Source organism: Desmodus rotundus, chromosome 7 (genome assembly GCF_022682495.2).
Source record: "Desmodus rotundus isolate HL8 chromosome 7, HLdesRot8A.1, whole genome shotgun sequence".
Taxonomy (NCBI): domain Eukaryota; kingdom Metazoa; phylum Chordata; class Mammalia; order Chiroptera; family Phyllostomidae; genus Desmodus; species Desmodus rotundus.
This window is the reverse complement of record NC_071393.1, coordinates 134,179,550-134,202,789: the sequence shown is the minus strand read 5'-3', so window position 1 is coordinate 134,202,789 and position 23,240 is coordinate 134,179,550. Positions and strand designations below refer to the sequence as shown.

The following is a 23,240-nucleotide window of genomic DNA, read 5'->3' as shown; positions in this document are numbered from 1 at the left end:
CATTAAACAGGATACAAAATTGCAACAACTTTGTACAGTAAACACTCATCCTTAAGGCCTAAGTTCTCTCTAGAACCTGACTTCTCCAATCAGCGTCCCCGGATGTGGTTTGCTCTTTGCAAAGTTCCTGAACTGAAGCGAGCTGGTTTGAAAGGTAACGTCCCCTGGAAGATCTTGGCAGACAGCCGTCTCACTGGCCAGCCCTCTCAAGCAGACCAAGGCGTGCTGTTTGGACCCAACTCTCTCCCACGTGCAGAGAAAGGCTGGTGGGCCTGAGGGTGCGGGGCAGTGACATGGCTGAGCTGCTGCAGGGACCGTGGGTGTGATGGGCGGTGGACACACAGTGGCTGGGCAGGGCCAGCCCGGCTGCAAGGCCACTAGACAGATGAGGACTGCTGGTCTCCACGGTGAGGGAAAATACGCATGAAAACCATGGTACCTCCGTGGACAACAGTGTGGAGGCTCCTCGGAAGATAAGAAACAGATCAGCAACCCCACTTCTGGGTTTGCTCCGGAGGAGATGAAGTCACTGAGGGTGCAATCTTGAAGGGATGCCTGCACCCACCCCATGCTCCCTGATGCATCAGCCACCTAAGTGCCCAGTGACAGGCGACTGGGTACAGAAGATGCGGGACCCACCTGCGGCACAGGGGGAGGCCTGCTGTTTGTGGCAGCTCAGGCAGACCCAGAGGGCACAATGCTCAGTGAGATAAGCCAGGCAGAGAAAGACAAATAGCGTATGACTTCACTTCATGTGGAATCTAAGAAAACCAGACTTACCGAAACACAGACCAGCCGGGTGGGTGTCAGGGGCTGGGGTGGGGGTGGTCCGGTGCACACACTCCCAGCTCTGGGATGGACAGGTCGTGGGGGTGGGACGCACAGCATGGGGACTGGTCAGAACACTGCACTGCGTGCTCACGAGTCGCCAGGAAAGCAGGTCCCGAAAGACCCCACCGCACACATATAAGAGGCTAACTCGGCCCAGTACGCAGATGCACTGAATCACCGTGTGCACCTCCAGCCGGCACAGCAGGAAGTGTTGAGCGTGTATCAGTGGAGCCGGGACAAAGCCCGCAGAGCGTTACATGGAGTGTCAGTGGCCCGGCGCCCAGAACTAAGTGAACATGAATGAGTACACAAGACGCCCACGCACCCCTCCAGAGGCAGGCTGACCGTGGTCCTGAGCAAGTTGGTGAGCGCCGCTAGTCCCAACAGGGAACGGGGTCCAGCCTCAGACCCCGGATTCCTCACACCCACCCTGTAGGTTCAAGTTCCTGTGGTAACAGCAATTTTCTGGGTCCCTGGGCCAATGGCCTCACCTCTCTGTGCCCCTGTTCCCCTGACCGTCCCCAGAGGGTGACACGGCTGGGCTGTGAGCTCAAAGGTGCTACTGCTGGCGGGCCCGCACCACACTGGAGAAGGGGGCGGTCTCTCCCGAGTGGGTCCCCTGGCGGCCGGGCCCCACCACAGCGAGGATGCCCGCCTCTGCTCCTGCTTCTCGATGGCTGTCCCTTTGCTTAGGGCTCAGCACCGGCCTCCTCACAGCACCGAATCCAAGCTCTTACCACACGACTCCTTTCCGCATTGCACCCTCCCCTTCCGCCGCCTTCCCCATGCTGCAGGCATGTGGCCTTTTCTGTCCTGTGAACCTGCCAGGCTGGGGACAGGATCAGAGCCTCAGCACCTCCACACCTGCAGACTGGAAGGCTGACCCCACAGTCTTAGGGCAACTCAGATGCCACCTCCAAGAAAGGCGTGCCCAGCTCACTCGCTAACATTCCTGTCCCCGGAGCTGTCTCCCCTGCGACCTGGTGAGGTTCCAGGGTGCCGTCAAGAGCCCACAGCTGTCCCAGAACCTGGCAGACCACAGGCTGGCTGTCCCTGTGATGTCTTCCTCCCCTCCCCGCTCACCGAGTCTGTCACCGCCCCTCCTGCCAGGGCTGGGCCGGAGTATGGGCTCTGAAGGCCTGCAGACGCAGGCCACACCTGGCCTGCAATAACCATGGGCTGTCTGCCTCTGACTTTGGGCAACTTGGGTTCCGGATGTCCTATCCTATTACCACACCAGCTCTTGGTTTGGGAAACATGGTCAGCACCCTGGGGACCTGGACATGTGTGCTGTGCACTGTGTGTGGTGAGGAGGTGGGGGCCGAGCCAGTCGAGGTTGGCTGTGCCGTGGGAGGTAGCTCTGTTGTCACACAGCTGTCCACACGACTGCCATGTGAGGTAGAGGTGGACAGACCTCTTCACGGGGTGGGGGGAGGCCTGCCCAAGGACACAGTCAGTGAGCCCAGCGCTGGGACTTGTCCTTGGCTCTGCTTGCCGCCTCGTTGGGTGGTCCCCTCCTAGGCCTCTATCTCTCCCTTTCTGCGGGGAGCAGAAGAAGTGGCCCCCAGCCCTACCTGCCCCAGGTCTGGAAGAAGAGCAGACTGCTAGTTCCCAGAGCCACTGTTAGATGACAGGACACACGACAGGGTGTTAGTCACGGCAGGGGACAAAGGAGGCCCCAGAGTTGGGGCTGTTCGGTACCTAGAGTGAGGCTGCGACTGGAGGGGGCTCTTAGCTTCGGGGCTCTTGGCCACAGACGGGGTTCTAGGGCAGTGGGACGAAACAGACACGTGAATGGGCACCGTGGCCGCTGCGGCCCCACAGGATGCGCATGCGGTCAAGCCTGCCGGGGCCCGCTCACCTGGACAGTAATGCAGACACAGGCTTCTCCACAGAGTTGCTCCGCTCCCAGGGCTTCCGGCCAGCCTCTGTCAATCATGTCATGGATGAGGAGCCTCAGGGATGAGGACTTCCGGTCCCCACCCAACATCCCTGATGGGAGGCCCCCCAGCGCCCGCAAGGAGGCTTTACTTTGGCAGAGCTGAAGCCTGGCCTGGTCTGTTCCCCGCTGGCCCAGGCAGCTCTTGCAGTGCTGTGGATGATGCTGTTGTCACCCCATGTCTCCCCCACTGAGGACCTGGTTGACTTTGACTTCTGGTCTAGTTTTGAGTCTGCACCATGGAAAGTCCACTCTCCTTGGAACCTGAACCAAGCGGTCAAGGAACTTCTCAACTATGACTCTAGAGCCGTGGGCCGAGTGGGGCCGGGGAAGCCCCTCACCCGGCACTCTTGGTTAGCCTGAGATCCATATCTGCTTTTGGGGGCCAGGCCTGAGGGCCCCAGGAGCACCTGCTGTCCACTGATTCCTTGGTCCGCCCCCCCCCCCCCCCCTACAGATGGCCTTTCCCTGTCCTGGGCCCTTGCTTTCCTTCTTTTTTAAGTTAAGTTTAAATTACATTTCCTTTTTTTTCAAGAGCTGTGTCTAGCTAAACTGAATCCACTGACTTGGCAGGATGAGCAGAGAGGCGGAAGGAAAGGTGCCCAGGGCAGCATGAAGCCACCCGCCTGCACTGAGCCTGACTGCAAGTCCAAGGCCAGTCTCCTGAAAGCCACCCCCTTGGACGCATGCGGGCCTGATGGTACAAGAGCTGGGACCACATCCGAGCTGTAGGCATGTGCCCTTGAGCAAACCATGTGATTACACTGTGCTTCGACCTCCTAAAGTGGGGAAAACACCTAACCCACGCACTGGGTGTGAGGTGCTCACGTCGCTGCTCACCAAGAGCCCATGTGGCCCCATCTGGGAAAGGGACACAGAGCACGGTGGCACGAGGGAGGCAGACGTGCCATCAGAGCACCAGGAGCCACGCCCCAGGCCCCAGAGAGACAGCCACAGTGGCTACAGCCTCCCTCGGCAGGGGTGGGTGGCCTCTGTCCCCTCTGCCTGTCCCTCCTGCTCCAAGCAGACGCTGAACACACGTCTACTGAGTGACGGAACGATAAACCCCAGTGTCTCCCTCACTCTGCTAATTACACCCGCCCGGGGCCCCGTGTCCCAGACCCTAGGCCGTGGGTTGCTGAGCTGGGTTTGGGTTGATGCCCTCCTCAGAGCCCTGGCCCCAGGCAGGAAGCTGAGCCCCAGGGCCACCTGCTGCTACCCAACAGGTGCTCGCAGACAGGCCAGCTCTGATGCCCCATGGGCAGACCCTGCTAGCACGGCCCTTCTGGCCATCTCTGCTCCCCCGTGAAGTGAGGCGGTGGGGTCAGACTATCTCCCTGGGGGGGCGCCTCCTGCTCTAAGACCCGGCCCAGTGCAGGGCAGGGCAGCCTCTTACCTGAGGAGTTAGGTGGCTGGCTGGCTGCTCGGGCCCCCGGAGATGGAGAGGTGCTCGGCTCTTCCTGCAACGGGAAGGAGAGGCCTGGCGTCAGTCTGGCCATACAGGCTGGTGGGGCAGGTCGGCTACGACACCTCAGAGCTTTTTTAAGGAACATATGTTACTTTTATAAATAGTGAAATAATGAATATTATTAACAAATGAAAACCGCAAACCCCGTGGGGTGGTGGCCTGTGCTAGGGCCCGAGGACAAGCACGTGTGTGCCTGTGTGTGTGTGCATGTGGCCGAGGGAACTAAGTGCCGGGAGCCTCACCCGGTTGGGGGGCCGGGGGGGGCCTGTGTTGCACACAGCAGTGTTTACAGAGAAGTGCTGGGGAGGGGACAGTGGTGCGGCTGAGGGGGCTACATAGCTCAAGCATGGGGGTCGGAAGCTGGGAAAATCAGGGGCAGGGCTAGAGCCCAGGGGTCACATCTGGGTATATCTCTTCTGTCTCTTTCTGCCACTCAGATCTCGCCTGTATGCAGTTTGTAGTTCAGGTTTCAACTTAGCCATTTTAACAGGAGGCTGTTTTTCTAGGAAAAGCTTCACACAGGCAAAGAGAACGAGGCACCCAAGTGGAAGCGGATGCTTCAAACCTGTGTGGCCAAACTAGGCTCCAGGACACCCAGGAAGGACGAGGGCCAGTCTGGGTTCCTCTGCCTAGCTCCTGCTAGGGTCAGTGGACTCAAGGAGTCTTTAAGAACAGAAGTAACTGGAAAATAAAAATCACCCTGGTCTTCTAAGCAGCTGGCCCAGGAGGCCAGGATCTGTCTACGTGGCCCCTCCCTGCTCCCAGGCCCCAGGCTTTTCCCTCAGAGCCCTTGGGCCGATCCCGCTCCTCGGCCTTGGTCTTTGAGCTGCAAGCAGAGCAAATCCAGACTCTCAGTGAGCGAGCAGAGGCCAGTAGCCCTGTGCTGTGGGGGCAGACATGAGCGCTCCATGGCCCCTCCTGTTGTCTTTCTTCCTGTCCCCTGCCCTCTATCCCTCCCATAAATCACCTGGTGAAGTACCTATCTCACATATGTCTAAACCCAATGCGCCCCAGTGCCCCAAAGTCCTGGCCTGGGGCCAGAGAGCCTCCCTGGTCTATTCACACTGGCGGGGTGGGCAAAGGGGCACTTGCTCACCGTTTGGCTCTCATCTTCCTTTTTATCAGCCGGCTTGTCTGTTTGGGAGGCTGCTTTTCTCCTAATGCATGGGGAAGAAGACATAAATCAGCCCCTGAAGGTTTCACACCTCTCCAGATGTCTCCTGTGTGTGGATATAGCTTGGCCGGCAGAGAGCGCCGTGGTGGGGATGGAGGCCCTGCGCTGTGCAAAGGAGCTGCTCAGTCTGTCTGAGCAGCCATCTGGTCTGTGGCAATGCCAGGGAGTGTCCAGGCCAGACAGGACGGGACCTGGGGACATTGGTATCTGTTTGCAGCACTTGAGAACTGGAAGTCAGTCGGCGGTGTCCGGGTCCCTGGGCGCTGGTTTGCCTGGGCGGCAGCTGTCCTCCAGGCTGCCCAAGGCTTGGCACACCTCTCTGGGCTGTGGCCTGTCACAGTCAGGGTGGTGGGAACTTCCCGAGTGCAGGCTGACCTACGCGGGTGAACAGACCACCTGGAGCGGGGGGAGGGCTCCAGGTGGTCTGCTTTCTGCATTACCCCAACACGGACCCCCACTGACACCCTCTGGTCAGTTCACCCATTTCCCACATGTGTGGGCTCTCTTTCCATGTCCTTGGAGACTCGCTGCGGCTTGTTTCCTCAGCGGTCACCTTCTGTGGCTAACTCCTAAGTCCACACACACAGACCCTTGTGATCCTCCAAGCCATGCCTTTGGGGTGCTTCAGCTCTGTGAAGCCGCCAGCCCTCAAAACTGTCATAACTGGCGGTGTGAGCGGCCCATCAACAAGGACACTGGCCTGATGAGTGGGGAGGGGTTGCTGGCTGGCTGTCACCAGTTGGGTGACGGGGTCCACACAGCAGGCTCCTCATCCACTCAGGGATTCCTTCTTCAGTGTTCTCATCTTGGGAAATGCAGGCCTACCTCTGCACAGCCCTCCGCCCAGATTTCTGCCAGCACTGCAGGGAGGAGGGCTCGGAGGGAGAGGCCTGCCTCTGCCACCACCTGCACAGAAGCAGTGGGCCCCACCCAGCATCCCTCACTAAGGTGCTCTTCAAAGAGCAGCCCCAGTAATCCCTGGGGAGTGGTGCAAAGCGTGTTTGTTTTCCGGAGGGCGAGCCCGGCATCTGGGCGGCTCACTGGCTCCTGGCTAATGCGGCCTCTTCCTGTTATCAGGAACTTCCTCTCCCTTTGGTCTAAGCCATCTAGGCCAAGCTGCTATTGTTACTGTGTTGGTTTTGGACTTGGGGAAAGTGCGAACACTTTCTTGTTGAAGAACACCACCTGCTTTCCTAGGAGGCCTCGTACACTTCTCAGAGACTAAGATGCCTGTAGGAGGGGGCTGTCTCAGCCACCCCAGGCACTTACCCTTGCCCACCACGCCCTTGCTCTTCTTTCTGCACAGGGTGCTCTTCTCTCCTGCCTCAGCCCTTCACAGCCTAGCACGTGGGAAACCTCTTCTGTGAAGCTGTCCTGGTTCTCTCCCCCACCACGTGCAGCCACAGCCACCCTGCACACCTCTAGGCACTGCCTGTCCCCGCTCTCGGTTCCCTCTGTATGCCAGGCCCAGCTGGAGGCTCCTCGGGAAGCCCTGTGCTGTGGGTCGCCCTCTGTGTGTGTGGAGAGTGTGGGCAGGAAATGCTGGCTCTGTCCCTGCAGGGAAGTGTCAGACCAGCCACCTGCATACTGGGGGCCTCTGCTCCCCCCTCATCCTCATGGAGCTGTGCAAGTGTAAAGATTTAAGAAGGTGAGGGAGGACAAGAAGAACCCCGGGCACACAGCATGCTCACACTCAGGGTGCGCCAACTTGGAGGGCAGAGGGAAAAGCCTGGAGGGGTCAGCAGGCAGAAGGGGTCATCACTGGAACAAGGCCCTTCCCTGGCTTCCCTCGGACCACAGGGGGCGTCCTGACAGGGCAGGCCTGCTCCTGGGCCCTCTGGTGCCCGGGTGAGCCATGGTGTCGGTGACCTGTCAGCTCACCCCTGCTGCCATGCCGCATTTACAAGTAAAATCAAGATTTGAAACCCTTCCTGGAGGAGCTGTGTAATGTCCCCACCCACTCGGACTTCACCTGGGGAACAACCAACAGCCATAGTTACAGGCTGATGGCCGCCACACCCGCTGGTGTGGACAGAGAAGGGGATGACAGGCACCAGGCCCTGGGGCCCAACCATGTCATGGATAGGACTGGTCTTCCACTTCTTAAGAGCGATGTCCTCTGGGCTCTGGCCACTTCACAGTCCCTTTTCTGTGTCCTCCATAACGACCCCTGGTCCTGCACTCACATGGCATGCTCCAAGCCACTGGAGTTCTGGGCCCCGTCTTGTCCCTGCTGAGACCCTGAGGGCAGGGTCTACTTCCCTTTCCTTCTGCATCTATCTCAGAAACTGTCACCAAAGTCCTCTCTGCTCAGGAAAAGGCTGTACCGGAGAGATGCTTCAATAGTTGTTACACGGAAAAGTGGGATTTAGAGTTCACGGGACTCCTTTTGGCCTGATGCCTCCAACTGACCCCATGAGGAGGGAAAATGAAACCGTCGCTGCACTGCTGAGCCCAGGTGACAATGCATCTGGGCACAGGCAAGGCCTCGCATTTGAGGGTGAGGGACAGGAGCTTTCTGACAGGTGGCCGGGTCTGGGGGAGCTGAGTACCCACCTCTTAGCCAGCAGTTTGTTCATTTCTTCCATGAGGCCGCCGCCTCCACCCCCACTGCTCGCCCGGTTCGAGTCGGACTTGGAGGTCCCGCTGGGACTGGAGCCTCCAGACGCATCTTCCGGCTAAGGGGAAAGGATGAGCGTTTTAGTTTGCCGTCTGTGCGGACGTCACTTGAGGGGATGACGGGACGTGAGTGTGGACATGCGACTCCCACGACTGCAGTGCTGGAAGAGGCCTCAAGGGCCACTGACATCAGTGTTTCCCAACCCCACCGGTGATACAACCAGAGAGGGACCAGGCCCTGTGGGTCACACAGCAGACACGCCCCAGGGTCATTGGTGCAGAGCCAGCACTCTTGACAGGCCTGAGGTGACCCAGAGTGGGGAGGAGGCAGTTCTTGGGAAGGAAGCCAAGCTCTACCAGACATGCAAGAGCCACAGCCACTTGGCCTCAGTGCCCAAGCTCCACCTCCCAGACGCACGAGGAAGGGCTCGGGAAGTGAGACTGAGCTTGAGGGAGCTGGTTCCACGACAAACATGCAAGAGCGATGGAGCCGGGTCTGAGTCCAAACTGTGCTGATAAACCACCGTGAACACATCCGTCAGTGACACCCGGGCTCCAGGCCCCTCATCTGTAAAGGGGACAGTCCCCGCCTGTGAAGGCCCCTGCGAGGGCGGGCAGCGCATTCCGTAACTGAATGCCCCTTGTGGTTCCCACAGTGCCGCCCCACGAGTTTTGCACTCAGAGTGGTGGGCCGAGGGGGCGTCCAGGCTGGGGCAGGGCGGGACTTTGTTCAGGGTCGGGGAGAGGGAAGGCTCTGTCCCCTTGATAGTTAGACAGTTGGGAACTGGTCCTCTAGTCCATCCGCCTGTTTTCAGGGACACTTACCCGTTGGACCCTTCTCAGCTTGGCCCCAGCCAGGGCAGCGGCCAGTCCCGACACCGAGCTCTCGTCGTGGCTGGTGCCCTGGGCTCCTCCGGCTGGCAATGGGGGTGGGGGAGGGGGCGTGGCCCCTGTGGGTGGTGGTGGGACAGGGGGTGGGGGCGGGGGCGGAGGCCCACTACAAGAGAGGGAGGCGCTGGCTGCAGTTGAGGGGTGCCCTGGTGGGAGGGTGGGTCCTGAAACACAAGAGGGGCTTGGTCAGCCCCCGGCCGCCAGCCACGCTTCCCTGGGAGAGAGGGGAGACAGGGGGCCGCCTGCTTCTCTGAGGGGCGAGGAACAACTCAGGCTGCCTCTTCCACCCCCTTGGGGTGAGCTTGGCCCTGCTCTGGTCACTCCCTGCGCCAGTCCCTGTCTCCCCAGCATTCGGGGGCCTGGCTGGGCCCACAGCGCCACACACACGCCTCACAGCCCCGAGCTCAGCTGACTCCGTCCTGCTCTCATCATGGGTTTCTAGTGGCAGAGGCAGACCTTTGGTGGCACAAACTGTCTTTTTCTCCTCTGGTCCTTCTCACTACCTTGTCCCGTCCTAGGCATCGGCAGACGCGGGTCCCTGAGATGCAATTGTGAATGACCCTTGGCCTCTGGGGACTATGGCAGGTAACTGTGGGTGGCAGGGCTGACCAGGGCATATGTGAGGGAGCGATGCTGAGTGCCAGGCAGTCCCCCATCCCCATCTGCCCTCAATGGTCCAGCACCAGAGGCTGGTGGGGAGGGGCTGGCCAAGCAGAGCTAACTCCCTACCCTCTGCCCTGTTCTCTCGTTTCCCTACTCTCACTGAACGTGACTGTCACACTTTGAGACCTATGTGACTGGCAACTCTTCAAAGAGGGCCCGGCATGCCCCTGGTACCACCTAGGTGCGGGGGCTGCCGCTCACCTGTGGCTGAGGTTCTTCTCTCTAGAGACTCCTGGCGCTGCTGCTGGTGCTGCTGCTCCATCACTTGTCTGAAAAGCATCAAGGGCGGAGCAGGTATGACTTCCCTGTGCTGTGCCCACAGAGCACACGCTGCAGAGTCGGGTTTCACCAGCTCTTCCCGTGAGCCCACTGGTGCCCTGAGCCAGAGGGCTCACAATGAGCACCCCTGGGCTTGCTGCCTCCACTTAACAGAAGTGGGGCACCCGACTGGTTCAAGGTCCCCAAATGGGGGACACCCCTAAATGGGAAGTCCCCCATGAAGGCTCGGGAGACCATGTGGCTGAATGACCCAGCTTTTCCCTAGGCTGGAGAGCCCCTGGCTTCGGCCTCTGGCTGATGGCTACTTTGGCCTGTGACCTCAGCTGACCCTACCCCACATTTCCTGTTCCTGCCGCACCTGGCCAAGTTCCTGGAACACTTTCCAGGCTCTGCGGGCTGTCAGGGGGAGTGGACACTTGGCAGCACGCCCTCATTCCTTTCAGCACAGGTCTCGCCACAGGCCGGCCCCCAACTAGCAGGGCCATCCGGTAGGCGGCAGTGCAGGCTGTGTGTGCCCCAGTGGGAACCAACCCCGTGCTCCTTGCGGCAGAGTGGCTTCAGGGGGCTTTGGAAGGCCAGTCGCGTGAGGACACTGACCCACAAACACATCTACAGAATCTTGGACAGAGATGCCAGAGCAGCAGGGGCTCAAGGAACTGAGCAGACCGGTGCAGCAGTGGGTCTCGCCACTGTGGAGTCTCCCCTAATGCCTGCTATCACAGCCGGGGTAGGGGCACTCGGACACCCGCCCTGGCCCAGCAGGGGAGCGTGCAGAGGCAAGCCACGGTGTCTGTGTGGCTGGGAGGGCCGAAGGGCGCCCCGCAGGGTGGGAGGCTATGGGCCACGAGTCCGCGCCCTGTGCACGGCGAGCCGGCCCTCTCTGCTGCCCGGCTCTGGGCCCCGCACATAGCAGCTGCTTGGTGAGGGCAGGGAAAATACGTGGTACGTGCACCTCGTCCAGCTGCTTTCACCTGAGAGGGCGGTCCAACAGGGCCCGCAGTTTACTGCGAAGACCATCTAGAGGCAGGGAGCTTTCCGGCTCCCTTTCTGGGATTCCTGGCTTTGTGATCACGGGGAAGCCTTTCCCTTTCCTAGGCCTCAGATTCTTCTCCATAAAATAAGCATAATTACACCTGTGTCATGGAGTTCTTTTAAGATTTATGCCTGGTACCTAAAAAATAACGGAAAAGGCCCTCTGGCATCAAAGGGGTTTTTGAAAATCTCCCAGTAGCACTGCATTAGCCTCTCCATCCAAACTGCTGAAGCATTACCCCAAACCCCAGCCTCCCCTGCAGGATCCATTATTTAGGAGCCCTCAGCGAGATGAAGATATTTGGAAATATTTAAGAGGCAGATGTGAACTTATGATGCTGTTTGTGTGAAAACGAGAAGGTTCCTGTGCTTGGAGCCACTAGCTCGCTGTGTGACCCTGGGTCAGTCATCTCTCCCTCCCTGGGCCTCCCTCTGTATGAAGTGAGAGCTGGGCCCCTGCTCCACGGTGTGCCTCCTGCAGTTCACAGACTGACCTCCAGGGGTGTGCCAGCCTTCAGACAGTTGACTGCTGGCAACGCTGGACTTGAACTGTCTGTGGTCAGTGGCCTCCCACAACTTGGACTTGGGTTGTGGGTTAAGATAATACAGCATGGTGTTTAACCAGTTCTGAGAGAACAGTGGAAGGGTCTGTTTAAGCCCATATGCCCCTGTGCACGCATTCTGGGCCTGGCAGGGCTCACTCATAGGACCTGGTGGAACATCGAGCTGGGCCAGACCAGGCAGCAGTCCTGGCTCTGCCTCTGCCTGATGGCTACTTTGGGAGAGTCCTCCATCCCCTGAGCTTCAGCAGGCTCCTGTGAGAGACAGCACCAGTAAGCACAAGCCCTGAGGGCCCGTGTGAGGACTGAAAGGAGGCAGAGGTATAAAGCCCTTTGGAAGTTGCTGTATTCCTGAGGCTAGAGGCAGGCCTGGGAATCAGCACACGTGGGCGTTAGTGCAAAGGGAGCACATTTTCCCACTTTGCTCTCACTGTTTGAGATAAGCAGAGCTAGGACTGACAGCCCATCCACGCAGCACAGACGGGCCTGGAGGGCCCTGTGCTCAGTGGAACAAGTTGGACAGAGGAAGACGAGTCCACAGGGCTTCACTTACATGTGGAATCGACGAACAAAATAAATGAACAAGCAAAATGGAGACAGACTCCAGATCTACAGAACTGACTGAAGGCTGCCAGAGGGGAGGGGTGTTGCAGGGCTGGGGGAAAAGGTGAAGGGCGTGAGAAGCACAGATTGGTGGTCACGGAACAGCCACGGAGACGTAGATCGCAGCGCAGGGCATGCAGTCCACAACGCTGTAATAACTGTGTGTGGCCGGGGGGCTGCTTTATACAGTAATACTGAATATAAACTTTAACTAAAAAACAAAATTAAAAACAGACAAAAAAAAGAATGGATAATAGTATTATCCTGAAAAAAACAACAAAAACCTGTCCAATTCAAATGGGGAAACTAAGGCCTAGGGACCCGCCTAGCCTCCTAAGGACACTGTCAGCCCGAGGCACTCAGAGATCACTCACTCCTCGGCCCGAGGGACAGGCTGGAGCATAGAATTCCCGAGGGGCATCGCGGCTTCCCACGCTCAGCCTGGGGCCCTGCTGGCATCTAGCCACAAGGCCTTGGAGTCACTCCATTCCCAGAACCTAAATGAGGGGCGCGGGGCCAGGCCTACCTCCTCAGCACAGCGCCCCCCAAGCTGGATGCAAAGCCTCCTGGAGAGGCATAGCCCTGTGGGGCGAGGGTTGTCCAGGTTCAAGCCCTGGCCCTGCCTTTCCCCGCAACAGGACCTGGGGACGCCACTCCCTCCTCGGCTGCCAAGACCTATTCTGTCATTTCACGACAATAGCACCGGCCCTTCCTCCCAGTCCTAACCCTGCAGGAGCAGCTCGGAAGGTCGGGGGGTGTGGTCTTAGGGCCCATATTCCCTGGGAGCTGCCTCCCCCACAGGCTGGCCCCATGAGGACGTCGGTGCAGCCTGGCTCACCCAGTGTTCTTACAGCCTCTGCTGCTTTAACCTTATGGGGGGTGGGGAGTGGGTAGGGGGCTGAGATGCTCCAGAGAGGCTGTGGCACCCGTCCAAGACCTCCAGGGGGGGAAGGCCTACAGACAGAGTGAGAGGAGACGGCACAGGACGATGCCCAGGCCAGGGCCTCAGTCAGACGGTCCTGGGCGGCGCCTTGGCTATGTCACTGAATCCCTCCACCTCGAGAAAAATGCCTCCTCATACATGTGGGAGGGGCATGTTAGCTGACAGTGACCAGCATTCAGGACACTGCCAGGCTTGTTGTGAGGGCTACGGGACTGGAAGGCAGGGTGCCCTCTCTGCGAAACCACAGACTCGGACAAAGCAGCAATGAACTTGCTCCCCCTTCCTTTCTGGTCAGGCCTGTTCCCCTGTCCCAGCGGGATCCTCTGGGAGTCCTGGTCCTAGTTACTGCAGGGGTGCCCTCTGCTTGCTGAATGGTGCCCCCGGCCACCAGATGGGCCCTGCTAGGTGGGCGGTTACCTTCTCTGGATGTCCATCTCATCAGGAGAGGGGCCATTCTGCACCTGACGCTGGGCGGAGGGGCCTGTGGGGCAGAGAAGCAGAGAAGCACGCTGGTTAGTAGAGAAGGAAGGCTGGCAAACACGCCTGGAATCAAGGGCCTGTCTCTGCTCTCCTGGCCGGTCCCACAGGAGAAGTCCTTGACATTTCAACAGTGGTTCTCATACCTGAGTAACAAGCTGCAGTCCCCTCGTCCTCGCAGTCACCCCTCTCCCCTTCTCGTGGCCCTCGGAGCCAGTACATAGGACCCCATTTTCACATGGTTCAAATCATCCCTTTCAGCTCCTGACCCCTCTCTCCTCCCCTCTCAAACTACACTTACTGTTGTCACTCCCTCTCTTGCCACCATCCCCGCAACCCTCTAACATCTGGCCTTTCCACATGCCACGAAACTGTTGTACCTAAAGTCACCAGTGGTCTTGGCACTACCAAACCCTGTAGACCCATTTTCCCCAACCTTTGAGCAGGTAGGTGTCAGAGCCAAGTCCAGCCCCCGGGGTGCCTGAGCCACTGTCTGTGACCCTCCGCCCTCTGCCTGCACCTGAGGGTCTGCAGCTGAGGCTGGGGGGCCAGTGGGTGGAGGCAGAGGTGGAGAAGGCAGTCAGCACGCAGCCTCTGGGGCCACATCCTTGTCCTGGGTCCCACATGGGAGGCCTGCGCACGCACCCGAGGTCACACAGGGCTGGTGCTGTGCCACATTTGTAAGAAAGGCCAGGCTTTTGTAGCAACCCAAGAAAGAGCTGATTGTTCCTTCTCTTGGTGAGCTCAGGGGTCACTGAGGAACTGCAGGAGTCTCGTGATGGGGGCGGGACTCAAGCTGCCCTCCTACCTCACTGACTAGGTGCTTTGTCTCCTCCAGGATGAGGTGACAGCAACATTAGCCCACAACAAAACCCACCAGCTGAGGGGTGAGCGGGCTGTGCTTGGGCCAGGGGCATGGGGTGGGGGTGGGGGTGGGGAGAGGGACGATAAGGTGACAGGAGCTCAAAGCTCAAACAGACCCTCTGAGTCCGGACTGACCTCCCGCCTGGCACAGGAACCCGTGTGCCGCCCAGGCAGGTACTCCTAGTGCAGTCCCAGCAACGGAAGGTGCCACCCCCAGGTGAGTGCGGGCTTTCTTGCACGGCGGCACCATAGCCACCCACCCACGAAGGCCCTACTTCCTCCACCAGGTGTGACATACCGTGGGCTGAATCCTTTCTCTGCTTGGCAGCCGTTTACAGGCCGGAAAGCAGCTTCCAGATCCGGCAGTTTCAGACCCTGTTGCCCGGGGCCCTGGCACCCACGGCTTCAGCCACAGTTTTCGGCTTTCTCGGCCCCGGGATGGAGGACCCCGGAGCAAGCAGTGCGCCAGGGCGGGGTGGCCCACTTGGCCTGCTCCTGGCTCAGCGCCTCCTGCTGCTCTCAGGGGCAGCAGGAGAGATGCTGCGGACTCTCTCTGCAGGGGACTAACGCAATGTCTGGGGTGGTGGTCTGGCACGTAGTAGGCAGGCAATAAACACTAGTTTTCTTTCCCTGTCTCTAAAGGCTTTTTGGGCTTTATTTACTTAATAACATAATTATGTGCTTTTTAACTGATTTTAATTCTCACAGCCCTATACGATGGTGCCCGTGAGGACTTGTAAGAGGTGAGCAAACAACCCAGAAAGAAGTGACTCAGTTAGGGCCTCACAGATGGCAGGCAGCTGAGCCACACTCAAACTACTTGCAAAGTGCCTTTCTTCCTCACAGCCCCCCACACCACGGGGTCGGAACGAGACCGGCATGGAGCAGGAAGAAAGAAGAAGGTGGCAGGCTTGACTGTCACCAGAAGAGCCACAAGCACAAGGAGCTGCCGCCTCAGGTGGCGTGCAGCCCCTGCCTGGTGTCCACACAGCAAACAGGTGCCCCTCAACCTCAACCCCCATGCCCCGGCCGAGGCAGGAGGGAGTGAGGCGACCCAGCCCCACATTCTGTGGTCCTGGTTTGGGGCTCCAGATCAAACTGGACGCCTTCCCTGTTCTCAGACCGGGCCTCTGCTGCTGAGCCCATGGCCTGAGTCTGGAGCCTGCCCTTCTTCTGGGCTCGGAGCCTGTGTCCTGGAGCCCTGTCCCACACCTGGTGTGAGGCCTGGAGCCTACCCTCACCCTGGCCAGGCCCCACCCTAGGACCGAGGTCTTACGATGTTCGGGCAATCCTAGCTGCTCAAAGGTGTCTGCGCCTGGTGGACTGGCCTGGTCACGGGAACTGTTTCCCACCCCTTTGTCAGGACCCCGGACAGCAGCCAGCTGCCAGCGCAGTGGTCCAGGGCAGTCTCGTGCTTGAGCCCCTCTTCTGCTTGTTGGGCTGGATTGCTCCCAACCCCCTCTGCCAGCCTGGTCCCTCGATGGGGTGGAGGGAGTTTGACAGGAGCCCTCACTGTCTCAGGGGCTCTGGCTACTGCACTGGAGACATATTTTAAAATTAGACAGCTGGACTCTTAGGCCAGAGGGAAGGGACAATACTTGGTTGCATAAGGCCTTCCATCCACTCTTAAACTCAGAAATGTTCATCTGTTTTGAGCTACAAGGGTCCCTAACACTAGAAAGTAGTCCCCCCTTCTGGTTTAGAGGTGGGAGCTGAGGCCTGGGGAGGGGTCTGTCCAGTGACCCCTAGGTGTCTGTGGCAGAGATCCCTGTTGCCTTCAGGGCCCCTGCCCCTTACTGGCCCGGCTGGCCCTCTGGCAGAGGCAGGGCAGAGGGCTTGGAGGAGGGTCCCTCCCCGGAATTGTGCAGGATCCCTTGGGAAACTGCTGGTGCCGTCATTTGCAGGTGCTTCCACAGTGCGAAAACCTCAGGGTGGGGCACTGGGTGCCTGGCTGTCACTCCCGTCTGTCCTGGCATCCAGTTATTTGCACCCAGTGTGGTGCAGTCAGCATTCAAGGTGGAGGCCATGCAGTTCTCCCGTGTCACTAAGTCACCTCCAGTCATGCCCCCCCTCCAGGATCCAGGCAAGGGAGATGGTGGGGACCCAGCCCCTCCCCTTGCCCCCCCATCTCATTAGTTACAGAGTCTCACTGCTACTGTGTCCGAGGTCCCAACAGAACCCACAGCCCCTCCGTCCCCATGTGACCGCCTCCACATCTCCCTGCTGAATGGGTACCCCGGAGCCTCTGCTTCCGCTCTCTCCCCCTTTGTCTTCTATGCTGACATCGCAGCCTACAATCGCCGGAAACCCCTTAGAGGTTTGGTTCAAGCTCCAGGGAACAAGACGCCAGCTCACCCACAGCCACTTCTCCTGGACCCCCCTCGGCACAGACCTTCTGCATCTGCTCCCTGAGCCCAAGCACACGCCTGCTTCCCAGCTTTGTCTGCGTGGGCTGCTCAGTCCACCCTGTTCCTCCTTCACCTGCCACGTCTTCCAGGACCAACTCCACAGTCTCAGGCTCCTCACCCTTGGCTTTCTAACCACATTACAGGGATATGAGGCCATGTGTTCTCTAGAAGAGCATGAGCTTCCGGGGGCAGAGGCCACCCCTCTGGCCACGCCTCCATGTGGACGGCCTGGCTCACAGCAGACATTTGGTGTCTTTCATTGAACTGAGTTGGCAAGGTTAGAGGGGACTCGTGAGAACGAAGCACAGTTGACAGAATGAGGGAGGCCGAACCAGCTCAGATGAGAAAATAAAACCCAAGGAATGAGCCATAGAAATATAAGGCTTAGAAGGGATCCTCCAAGTTCCTGCTTGGTCAGTGAGGAGACTGATGGGGGAAAGTTCCCTGCCCCATAGCAGGGGCCCACTGTGGACCAGAGGCTGTGGATAGGCCTAAGAGATGGGTCTCTTGATCCAGCCACTGTCACATGACATTCTGTTTCTGACATGGTCCCTGGCAGAAGACAATGCCTGGCTCTGCACGCAGCTGCGTGCTGACTTCCAGAGCCACCTTCTGTGGTCATGCCGTGCCCCGCTTTGTAGGGTGAGTAAATGTGTGGTGGACACTTGGAAGATCACACTTAACTGCCCTGTTCCACTCTGGACTGGACTGGCGCCCTTTTCTTGGCAGGAGCCCCACCCACATGGCAGCCTCTCAGCACCCATGGGCCTCTGGAAAGTGAAAACGTGGGTCTGCCTGCCCGCTGCCACCCTGCCTGTTCCTGCCTCGGTGCCCCATCCGTGGAAAGCCTGGGCGCAGTGTGCACGAACTGCCCGTCCCAGGAGAAAGGTGCCTCTCGGGCCCTTAGGGCTGATATGTGTGATGGGACTCAACCACGGAGGGGTCCTGGGGCAGGGCAGATCAAGCTGCCAGTGTCTTCTTCCCCGGGGGCTGAAATCCACCTCCCCAGCACTGCTCCCAACGATCCCTGCCAGGACCCGGTAGGTGGTTGGTTTTCAAGTGGTGGTGGCCTGGTGGCTGCTGGGCAGTGAGAACAGTGCTCGTGCCCCTCCAGTCCTTGCCAGGGAAGACAGACCCAGTCCTCACACTGCCCCTCACCCCATTCCCAGTCCCCGCCCCCCCCTTCCTGCCTGGCCTCTTCTGGACTGTTCCAATTTGTACAAATCCCTGCAAGGTGAACTTGGAGTGGGGAGACCAGGTTTTCACTGGAGTTCTGCCACAAATTGTTAAGTGCCACGGGGAACCCTTCTCTGGGCCTCAGTTTCCCATAAAGTGATGATGGAGCCAAGGCCATTGAGTCCTAAACCTCCAGTCTGAAGGGACAGGAGACACTGCAGGATGGACACAGTGGCTATCTCTGATTGTGGGATTATTTCCCTCTTTTTCAACTTCTGAATTAGGCAAAAGAAGGATGCATTACGTTATTATAAAGACACAGATGGCAAAGAGTCCCACAGAGGGGACAAGCCCTCCTCTGCGACTCCGTCCCTGGGAGTCTTGCTGGTGCAGGGTACAGCCCGAGGTGGGCAGAGAAGCCGAGCCACTGTGGACGCCTGCTCCTGAGAAGGGCCACCCTTCTGCCTGCCCATTAACATTCATGAGGCTCTGGGACGTCAGCCTCAGCTCCTCTGGGACAGAGGGACAGGGTAGGTTTCAAGTTAGCCTCCTGAAAAGATGGAACCTGAGCTCCCAGAAGTTCCAGAGACAAAGGACCCAGCACCTGCTCAGTGAGGCGTGATGGAATTTCTGGCCAGCAAACGACAGCCACCTGGTTGGGGCTGGCTGAGTCCCAAGCCCACTCCCCTCCTCCTCCCCTCTCCGCCATCTTTCTGGCTTTCCGTCTTTCTCCGGAAGGTCCCTCCATTTGAATTGACTGGGAGACACACTTTGACACGGGGGGAGCCTTCCTAGGCCAAGTCCCTGCATGCCTTCCTCTCTCGTTTCAAGGTTCCTGCTGCCAAGCAAGTGTCCACGTGGGGATGGAACCTGTGATCCAGGCCTAACACTTCAGAGTCACCTCGCCAAGGTCACACAGGAATTGGTGGCAGTACTGGGACCAGTGCCCAGGATGATGTCTCCCAGCCCTGGGCTCTGTCCACCGCGGAACACTGTGCCAGGCAGCCACCTCCCCCCAGGAAGCCAGGGCAGTGCTGCGGCTCACCTGAGCTTGGCTCAGCAGCAGCCAAATCCCGGCTGCCCCCCAAGTTGAACACCAGCTGAGGGCACTAGAAACTTTCCCTGGAGGAAGTTTGTAACGCCCTCTCTGCTCAGTCCTTACTAATGAGGGCAGGCCCACAGTGGGCTGATAAGTGAGGTTGTTTGTTGAACTCAGACCAGCAGAGCCAGCTCATGTACCACCTACCACAACCCTGCAAGGGACCCTCCTCCGGGCCCACTGGTTTTGGTGCAACCCCATGGTGATCAACAGTTAACTCTGTGGCCAGCGTCTACATGACCTGTGGGCCTGGAAGGTCAGCATGTGCTGACATGGACACTGCAATCCCCAGACTGCAAGGCCACTGTCAGGAGCGCCTGCTGGCCCTGCATTCTGCACCCACCTGCTGCGCTAGAGAGGAAAGTCCTGTCCACTGTGCCAAGGATGGCAGGAGGCCGGCTGTGCCGCCCAGGTGCTAGTGAGCAGCAGCCCCCCGACCCTCTCCTTGTGCAGAGGGGTCCTGAGGCCCAGAAAAAGGGAGAGACACATTTGAAATGGCAGGGAAGCAGCTAGAACCCCGGCCTCCTGGCTTCCAGGCCAGCACACGGCCAACTACCCAGGCTGTGGTCCTCAGGCCAGTGATTTCCCCAGGGAAACGGCTCTTCTCCCTTCCCTCATACGCTCATTTCAGGACATACAACAGACCTTGAAAAGAATCTCAGAATAAAGTAAAATAAAAATCTGTCACACCTTTGTGACAAAGCTCCTCTGCACTGTTTTTGTGAGTCATCTGCTCAACTATCCAGGGCAGGGCTTATCAGACCTATCTGATAGCTGGGGAAACTAAGGCTCAGAAAGAGTGAGTGACTTGCATAAGACCACATGCGTCTCAAGTGACCGGGGCTGCTGGGACAAGAGCCTATATGTCCCGATGCCCAGGCTGCATGCTGCTGCTTCTGCCCGCCACTCCTGCAGGGCCTGAGTGCAGACGGCAGCCCAGCCCTCTGATGGGGCAATGGTGGGTACTTGGCCCCAGGACCCAGAGCTTATACCCCTACCCCCACCGCCACCCCGGCAGCAGAAGGAGAGGCCCTGAGGAGCAGGAAGGAGAGGGTGGAGCCCCATCACCTACAGTTCACTCTGCAAAGCAAGGTGCAGTCGCAGTGGCAGAAGCAGAAGCAGTGGAAGGTCCACTCCCTGCTGACCATTACGGGTGGGCCCCTGGGCGCAGTCCGGGAGGTGCGCTCCTCGCATCCTGGCCACTTACCTCTCCTTCCTCAGCCGCCTGGCTCCTGCAGTGGGAAACCGATCCACGGCGGCCGTCAGATGGGCTTCACGCTTCAATCTTTAATGCGGCTTCCCAGCTAACCTATCAGAACCCTCTTGTCTACCCGATTCCAGCAAGTGCTGGAGGCCCCAGGGGTGGGTCTGCCAGGGGAAACCTCCTGCCACGGCTCTCCTCTTGTCCTTTGTGGGCGATGGGATGAGATAGAGTGGGCACGGAGCCAGAAGGGAACAGGTGACAGGCCAAGGGAAGGGCCCTGGGGCACTGCTCAACTTGGCTACCCATTCCTCCCAGGCTCTATCCAGGTGTCCCTGCTGGCTGTTCCTTGGTCTTCCTTTCCTCACCATCACGCCTGCTGCTCTCTTAACCTGTTACGGCTAGTCTTGTACTTCTCTTTTACCAGCCCTACCAGCTCCGAGGCCCGCAGGTGATCGATCCTTCCACCTGCCCACAAGCCTTACTGTCACCACATGTGCGGGCACAGTGGCCGTTCCTTCTGTGGGAAGCTCATCTGCACTTCCCTAACCGGCACACCCGCAGGGCCCACTGGAGGCACCTAGGCCCCTGTGCCCGTGGAGCACTCCCTGGGCCCTCTCCTGCCCACAATGGAGTTGCCGCTCGCTGCACTCCACAGTGAGCTCCTTGACAGCAAAGCCTGCACTTCGCCCCTCTCTGGACCTCAGCACCCTGCTCAGGGCCTGGCACAGAGTACGTGAAGAATGTCTGTAGGACACACCCAACTCAGCACCACCTCCAACTCTCCGTGTGGGAAACCCCAGCCAGCACCCTCTCACAAACACAGTGCCTGCTTCCCAGTCTGACTGTGGTTTCTCCTGCTTGCCACCCTCTACCTGTCCCCAGGAAATGCTGCTCCTTCCACAAACCATCTCTCAGGTTACCTTCTCTGCCTGGGTCCTAGACAGGGGGTCTTTCCCAGGGAGGCTCCCTAACAGCCTGAGCTGGTCTCTGCCCAGGCCCGTGCCCGTGAGCCCATGCGTTCACACACAATACCAGAAAGCCTGCTCCTCCACACAACTCCCCAGCCAGGACACTCAGGGCTCCTTCTGGTTCCCTTGGGAAAGCCCAACTTGCCTGGCCCAGATTCCAGCCATTCCTCCAGCCCCCCCTTTCCTCACAGGGGACCTACGTGGGTCAGGCACCATCTCCCTTAGAGTCTGCCCTCATGGATACTGACTGCTTCCTTTCCACTTCCCTGGACTAAAAGCAAATATGCTAACTATGCAGGAATTGGTAAGGAATTTGCCCTCCCTCTGTCCCCACTGCCTAGGATGGGCACCTGCAGGAAGGCCGGCACCTCTTTTCTCTGACTTGGGCTCATGTGGCTGCCTTTCGCTGGTCCGAACCCTTCCCGAGACGTTTAATGCATTACTTCTAGTGGGCTTTGGGACCTTGAGCAGCAGTCACTTTCCATCTTTGGGACTTGCCCCGCCCCCTGACCCGAGGGGCTGAACTAGAGAGGAAGCAGCAGGCGCTGGTGGCAGCAGCCCATTTACTGACTGTTCTGAGTACAGGGACTTGAAGCCACACAGAGCTAAACTGAGTCCTGGCTCTGTCGTTTACTCTGACCATAGGCAGGTAATTGAATCTCTTTAACTGTTTTCCTGTCTGAAAAATTAGCGAAAGCACCACTCGCCTTGGCATGTGGATCAATAACGTTAGTATCAGCCTAGAGCTAGATACAGTGCAACCTAACCATGCCTGTTTCTCTCCTTGTTAGGTAGTTCCGAGTGATTCTTAGCACCTCATATGTGTATCTATTAAATTATTTTTTAAAAACAGATTTTACTTATTTATTTTTAGTGAGACAGAAGAGAGAAAGAGAGAGAGAGAGAGAGAGAGGAACATCAATGCATGAGACATACACTGATTGGTTGCCTCTCACACGCCCCCAACCGGGGACCTGGCCTGCAACCCAGGCATGTTCCATGGCTGGGAATCGAACCGGAATAGAACTGGTGATCTTTTGGTTTGTAGGCCGGTGCTCAACCCACTGAGCCATACTAGCCAGGGCTATTAAATTCTTATAACGCATCCCACAAAGGGGCTAGGAGTGGCATTATCATTACTCACTGGGCCACGGACGCCCAGAGAGATTAAAACCTTGCCTGCATCAAATTAGTGAGTGGCGGAGTGAGAACCAGAACCGGATCTTGCAGCCTCCAACCCTATGCTATCACAGAGAACTTCCTCTGTCTCTTCAGAGGTCACTCTACAATGGTTCATGTTGTGAGATCTGCCCAAAGGAGAGGCCTCAGGAGCAGTACGCAGTGGTCAGAAATCCAGCTCAAGACCTGCCTGCCAGCAACGGACCACTTTTGCTTCAAAGAGCGGTGCTGTTAGGGAGAAGCAGCCGCAGAAGCTGAAGGTGAAGTTGCAACCACGCACAGGACGAGGGCTCAGCAGATCCTTGAGTTAATTTTCCACTTCCAACCAGAGAAGCCATGTTAGCTGGGGTCCATAGACTTCCCTACCCTCCCAGGCAGGCAGTGCCCACACCCAGCAGGGCTCAGACCCCAGCTGAGCTGCCCGTACTCCCTCTAGTTGCTGCATGCCCCAGGAGGGGAGGGAAGACATTTCAACATCAGGGTTTGCAAAAGGGAGTCAGGAGAGACAAGTGCTACTGCAATCAGGCAGATGGCTGGATCTGACCCCAATTCTGCCAGAGCCCAACTTCCCAAGCCAGCTTCTCCATCTATGAGCCCAGGTCTTGGCTGAGAGGACCCATAAGGCCCTCTTGCACACCACAAGCCTATTAATTTGTTAATTAAATATATTTGTTTCCTCAACAAGTACTCATTCCCAGTTTTTTACTCCTGAGGAGGGAAGTAATGAGGGAGAGCTACGCCCAGCTATGCCCAGACCAGATGTCTAAGCTCAGCCTGCAATGGTGCCGGCCCTGCTGCCACTGCTGCAGAGGCCTGTCCTCTCCTCTACGCTGGAATGGCCCTTCCAGCTCGGGGGTGGGCAC

General features: G+C 58.4%; 1 protein-coding gene and 1 long non-coding RNA gene across 5 annotated transcripts in view; one reads left to right on the top strand and one right to left on the bottom strand.

Moving 5' to 3' along the window:
* The window catches only part of EVL (Enah/Vasp-like), a 122,405-nt gene that overhangs the window by 3,030 nt on the left and 96,135 nt on the right, over positions 1-23,240 (bottom strand). For 3 of the 4 annotated variants that reach the window (XM_053927549.2, XM_053927546.1, XM_053927547.1), the window contains exons 4-11: positions 13,420-13,483; positions 9,787-9,854; positions 8,857-9,086; positions 7,969-8,090; positions 5,335-5,395; positions 4,167-4,230; positions 2,693-2,759; positions 2,533-2,595 (exon numbers count right to left, since the gene is read on the bottom strand). In XM_053927549.2, coding sequence (XP_053783524.1) covers positions 2,533-2,595; positions 2,693-2,759; positions 4,167-4,230; positions 5,335-5,395; positions 7,969-8,090; positions 8,857-9,086; positions 9,787-9,854; positions 13,420-13,483 — 739 coding nt within the window. The remainder of the gene's footprint in view (positions 1-2,532; positions 2,596-2,692; positions 2,760-4,166; positions 4,231-5,334; positions 5,396-7,968; positions 8,091-8,856; positions 9,087-9,786; positions 9,855-13,419; positions 13,484-23,240) is intronic. The other variant, XM_053927550.2, reaches the window with a different exon arrangement.
* Positions 13,490-17,376, top strand: LOC128781306 (uncharacterized). Its single transcript, XR_008427231.1, has 3 exons — positions 13,490-14,366; positions 14,495-14,560; positions 14,672-17,376. It is a non-coding gene; the product is annotated as an uncharacterized lncRNA (long non-coding RNA).